Raw genomic sequence first — 5,651 nt, 5'->3', positions numbered from 1 at the left:
AGGAGAAATATTTGGAGTCGTGGACATGGGAGGAGATCTTAGACGGAAAGGGACCCTGGAGGCAGGCTGGGGAGTACCGGCGACCGAGGGAGGAACTGGAGGCAGCAAAGGCAGAACAACGTTTCTGGGAGAGGAAATTAAGGGAGCTACATGAGGCCGAGGGCACACGGGGAGTTGGGCAGGGTCAGGGTGGAGTCCTGAGCCAACTCCCCGTTCTTACCGTGGGGAGCGGGTGACATGGAGAGCACCGAGCTATGCAGAAATGCGCACGGTATCGCCCATACGCACGCACAGTCCAGTGCGGCCAGTACGGGCTCCGCAGCATTGTCAGGTGAGAGTTGGCCGGCAGCCAGGGAGAAGTGCGCCGGTGCGGCGCATCTGGCCACCAGTGCGTCTCCTCGGCCCAGTTTATCCTGCGCCTGCTCTATGCACGGCAGCCCTCATTCCTCAGCTCAGCCCAGTTCGCCCTGTGCCAGCGCTCCGCCCGGGCCGGGCTACAGTGACCATCCAGTCAGGACGAGTTGTGCAGGCCATGCGCTCCAGACCTCCAATGCGTCTGCAAGACCCAGTGTACCCTGTGCCTGCTCCGCGTACTCTTCCTCCAGTGCGGCCCCCTAGCCCAGTGCGTCCTGTACCTGCTCCCCGCACTAGCCCTGAGGTGCGTGTTACTAGTCTGGCGCCTCCTATGCCAGTCCCACACATCAGGCCTCCAGTGCGCCTCCTCAGCCCTGAACCTCCGGCGACGCTCCTCAGCCCTGAGCCTCCGGCAACGCTCCTCAGCCCTAAGCCTCCAGCAACACTGCTCAGCCCGGAGTCTCCAGCGACGCTCCTCAGCCAGGAGCCTCCAGCGACGCTCCTCAGCCAGGAGCCTCCAGCGACACTCCTCAGCCTAGAGTTTTCTGAACGGGAGCTACACCCAGAGCCAGAGCCACCTCCGTAGTGGGAGGATTGGGAAGAGGGGGTGTAGCACAGGGACCGTCGTTGACGGTTGCCACCCTCCCTTCCCTCCCTTTAAGTTTGGGGTTGTTTTTGTGGGGTTTTTGTTTTTGAGGTGCTTTCGGGGTATACACCTTTGGCGGGGGGGGGGGGGGTACTGTCACGTCCTGACCAGTAAAAGGGGTTATTTGTCATTGTAGTTTGGTCAGGGCGTGGCAAGGGGTGTTTGTTTTGTGTGTTTCGGTGTTTTTGGTTTAGGTTCTATGTTTTCCATTTCTATGTTTAAATCTAGTTTTCTATGTTGGGTTTTTGGTAGGACCTCCAATTAGAAGCGGCTGGTTATCGTTGCCTCTAATTGGAGGCCATATTTAGTTGAGATTTGTTTCACTTGTGTTTTGTGGGTGGTTATTTTCTTTATAGCCTGGGAGCCGTAAGGAACTGTTTTTTGTCGTTTGTTTATTTTGTTGAAGTGTTTTCTTCAAATAAATTAAGAAGATGAGCACTTTACCCGCTGCGCCGTGGTCCAATCCTTGCGACGCCCATGACAAAAACATTAAAATCAGGATTTAGACAAAGAGAATATTTTGAAAGGATGAAAGACAGATAAAGAATTGGGCTGTCCTGCTAGAGTAGATACAGCGAGTAGCCCAGGCTATGAACCTACAGGGGATTCTCATTTGGGCAGAAGTCTTTCCTCTCCTCAACTCCTTCCTCTTCCTCTCTTCCGTGACCCGGAAACTGTTAAGTGGTCCAGTGCTCGAGGAAAGTTTCATTTGTTAGAAGGTCGAACACTGACTCTGATGATATCCTCCTCAGGTTCCCCTAATATTAGTCATTAACCAGCAGATATAACATTCTCCTCAGGTTCCCCTAACGTTAGTCATTAAGCAGCAGATATAACATTCTCCTCAGGTTCCCCTAACGTTAGTCATTAAGCAGCACCCCACAACACAGCTGGAGTAATATCTCAAACTCCCAAGGCTGTGTGAGAGGAGGATATACAGTGCGCATGATGCTATGCCTGGATGTGTGTCTGTTTGGCCATGTGTTTCCTTGTATATCTTACTGTCTGCTTGCTCAACTATGTCTACATTTAGTGTGTTAGTGTATGAAGGAGAGCGAGTGAGAGAGAGTGAGAGAGAGCAAGGGAAAGAGGGAGAGAGATAGAGGGAGAGAGAGAGAGAAAGGGAGAGATAGATAGAGAGAGAGAGAGAGGGAGAGGGACAGGAGAGAGAGAGAGGGACAGGAGAGAGAGAGAGAGAGGGACAGGAGAGAGAGAAGAGAGAGGAGAGAGAGAGAGAGAGGGAGAGGGAGAGGGACAGGGACAGGGACAGGAGAGAGAGAAGAGAGAGGAGAGATAGAGAGAGGGAGAGGGACAAGAGAGAGGGAGAGGGACAGGAGAGAGAGAGAGGGACAGGAGAGAGAGAGAGAGATAGATAGAGAGAGTGAGAGGGACAGGAGAGAGAGAGGGACAGGAGAGAGAGAGAGGGACAGGAGAGAGAAGAGAGAGAGGAGAGCACAAACACAGCATATAGCAGTAGATGAGACCACAGCACTCAGAGTCACGTCAAAGCTTTGATGGCGTCACAGTGTTTTCATTCTACCTTTCATCCTTTTTCTTCCCCTCATTTTCCCCTCCATCTGCGACACACTTGTGTCACTCCATCATCACAATAACAAAGACACATTCTTCCTTCAGATCAAACACCTGACGGGAAGGTTTCACAGGAAGCATATTGATTCATCTCAGATTGGATCTACGTGGTTGAAAAAAGAACTTGAAAACCTGGAAGAACATTGTCCTACTTTAAGTTGAAATATACAGGAAATACGTGATCTCTGGTGAAGAATAACCATTGTCGTTGAGCAGAGAAAAAACTTCACATTTTAATTTAAAGCATAGTCAGAGGTGTCCCTTCTGTTCAATATGAATGGAGTTAAAGAGAGATGGTGCACAGGCTGTGTGTGTGTGTGTGTGTGTGTGTGTGTGTGTGTGTGTGTGTGTGTGTGTAGACAACCAGGCCAGTCTAAGCAGTGTTCCCAAAACACTGGGTGGTGCATGGTGTTCCAGACAGTGTTGCTAATTGAATAGGTGTTCTGACTGTGCTCTTCCTCCTGCAATAAAACCAAGTCATTATCCTCCTAGACAGACACACACCACACGCCATCTGAACACACGCAAGCACACACACACACACACACACACACACACACACACACACACACACACACACACACACACACACACACACACACACACACACACAAACACACACAAACCATTAGAATATTCCAACAAGGTCTCACAGTCTCATTGCAGAATTAGACGTCTATTCACGTTTCTACAAATGTCAAATTTTGAAGTTGCTCCTAACATCAAATTTCGAAATATTTTTGACATCCTGGATTGATTCCTCCTGCTCAGTATCCTTCTGTTTCTCCAAATGTAAAATTTAGAAGTTGCTCCAAACATAACATTTCGAAATCACTCTTGAGTGATCTACCTGAATATTCATCAGTGTCTCACAGTGACAAGATCCCTTCCTCTCAGCCACCCCATCCCCCCGAGGGACTGCCGATTAGAGCGGAAATCAAGTTGAGGTCCCCGTGGCTAAATTGATATCATTATGTTTACAGCAGAATTAATAATTGATTATTGTATCGTTAGATGGGAGTTTAATGAGGTGTGACACTCAGGTAGATGGCTCGCCGCAGGTGAAAACCATAATTAGGGTCTAATTCCATTCCCAATACACACACACAAACACACAGACACTGTATCCCTTCCCTAATTAGCGTTACACTCCGACACTCTGAAAAGTTTGCAGCCCTTAGTTCCACTCCAGCAGACTGGTGCTTCTCGTTCTCGTACTTCAGGGTACAAATTAAATATTGGCTGGATCTCAATAGTGTATAGTTCCTTCTTACCCTCAACTACTCTCCTTTTCAATGGTAAAGTCAACACATACAAATGAAGTTGATAAAAAAACGAACATTCTTCTATTTCAGGTCAGTTTATTTATGTTACACATGATTTAGAATTAAATGAGACATTCAAACAGACAATTGCGGATTGTGGAAATTGAAAAACAGTGGTATAAAGTACATAAATACTTTAAAGTTCTACTTAACTTGTTTATTTGGGGGGGTATATGTACTTTACTATTTCTATTTTTGACAACTTTTATTTTTACTGTACTTTTAATGTATTTTTTACTCCAGACATTTTCCCTGACACCAAAAAGTACTCGTTACATTTTGAATGTTTAGCAGGACAGGAAAACGGTCCACAATATCTAGCAGTAAACACACGTTTCATTTGTAAATTATATTGGAGTGTTGGAGTGTTGGAGTGTCGGAGTGTCGGAGTGTGCCCCTGGCAATCCGTAATTTTAAATAATAACAAATGGTGCCGTTTGGTTTGCGTTAAGGAATTTGAAATAATTTATACTTTTACTTTTGATACTTAAGTATATTTTAGCAATTACATGTACTTTTCAAACTTAAGTATATATATAAAACCAAATATTTTTAAACCTTTACTCAAATAGTGTTTTACTGGGTGACTTTCACTTTTACTTTTTTCTATTAAGGAATCTATACTTTTATTCAAGTATGACAATTGGGTACTTTTCCCACCACTGTTTAAATAACACATTGTATGGCAATGCAGTGTGTATGTGAATGTGATTAGATGTTGGTTTTCCACTTGAGCGTGAAGCCCTGGTCCATGCGGAATGATAAATCAGTGGCATCAGCAATCAGCTCCTAGAGGAAAACACATTATCAGTCCAAATACATCTCTCATCATCACACTGATGATCACATACAATGCATGGTATGACTGGTTGGGTATACACACGGCATGTAAACACACACACACACACACACACACAAACACACACACACACTCACACACACCCACACAAACACATACACATAGACACATAGCCTGTAAACACAAACACCCATCATGAAAATACACACACAAACACACATAGACAAACACACACACACACACACACACACACACACACACACACACACACACACACACACACACACACACACACACACACACACACACACACACACACACAAACACATACGCATACACATACACATAGCATGTAAACACACACCCATCATGTAAATACACACACAAACACACACAGACAGACACACAAACACACACAGCATGTAAACACACACACACACACAAACAGACACACACACAAAGCATGTAAACACACACACACAAACAGACACACACACATAGCATGTAAACACACACACACACATCATGTAAACACACACACAAACACACACAAACAGACACAGCATGTAAACACACACACACATCGCATGTAAACACACACACACACATCATGTAAACACACAAACAAACACACACACACACACCCACACACACAGACACACAGCATGTAAACACACACACACACAGCATGTAAACACACACACAAACACATACAAACACACACAGCATGTAAACACACACACACACACACAGCATGTAAACACACACACACACACACACACACACACACAAACACACAGACACACAGCATGTAAACACACACATACGGCTTGATCAGAACTCTGAACTCACAGTGCATACTAACAAAATAGTCATTTTCACCACTCTTGTTTGGGGAAAGCAAATGTGAAACTGAATAGATAACGTAGTCTGTGTT

At 45.6% G+C, this 5,651-nt stretch overlaps 1 protein-coding gene across 2 annotated transcripts in view; it reads right to left on the bottom strand.

The window, feature by feature from the left end:
- Positions 1-3,934: 3,934 nt before the first annotated feature.
- Positions 3,935-5,651, bottom strand: part of si (sucrase-isomaltase) — a gene marked incomplete in the record, with an annotated part of 82,592 nt that continues 80,875 nt past the window's right edge. For both annotated transcript variants that reach the window (XM_029773778.1, XM_029773777.1), the window contains 1 exon segment: positions 3,935-4,704. In XM_029773778.1, the coding sequence (XP_029629638.1) occupies positions 4,627-4,704 (78 nt within the window).

The sequence above is a fragment of the Salmo trutta genome, chromosome 13 (genome assembly GCF_901001165.1).
Source record: "Salmo trutta chromosome 13, fSalTru1.1, whole genome shotgun sequence".
Taxonomy (NCBI): Eukaryota; Metazoa; Chordata; class Actinopteri; order Salmoniformes; family Salmonidae; genus Salmo; species Salmo trutta.
The sequence above is the reverse complement of the archived record's forward strand: the minus strand, read 5'-3'. Positions and strand labels throughout refer to the sequence as shown.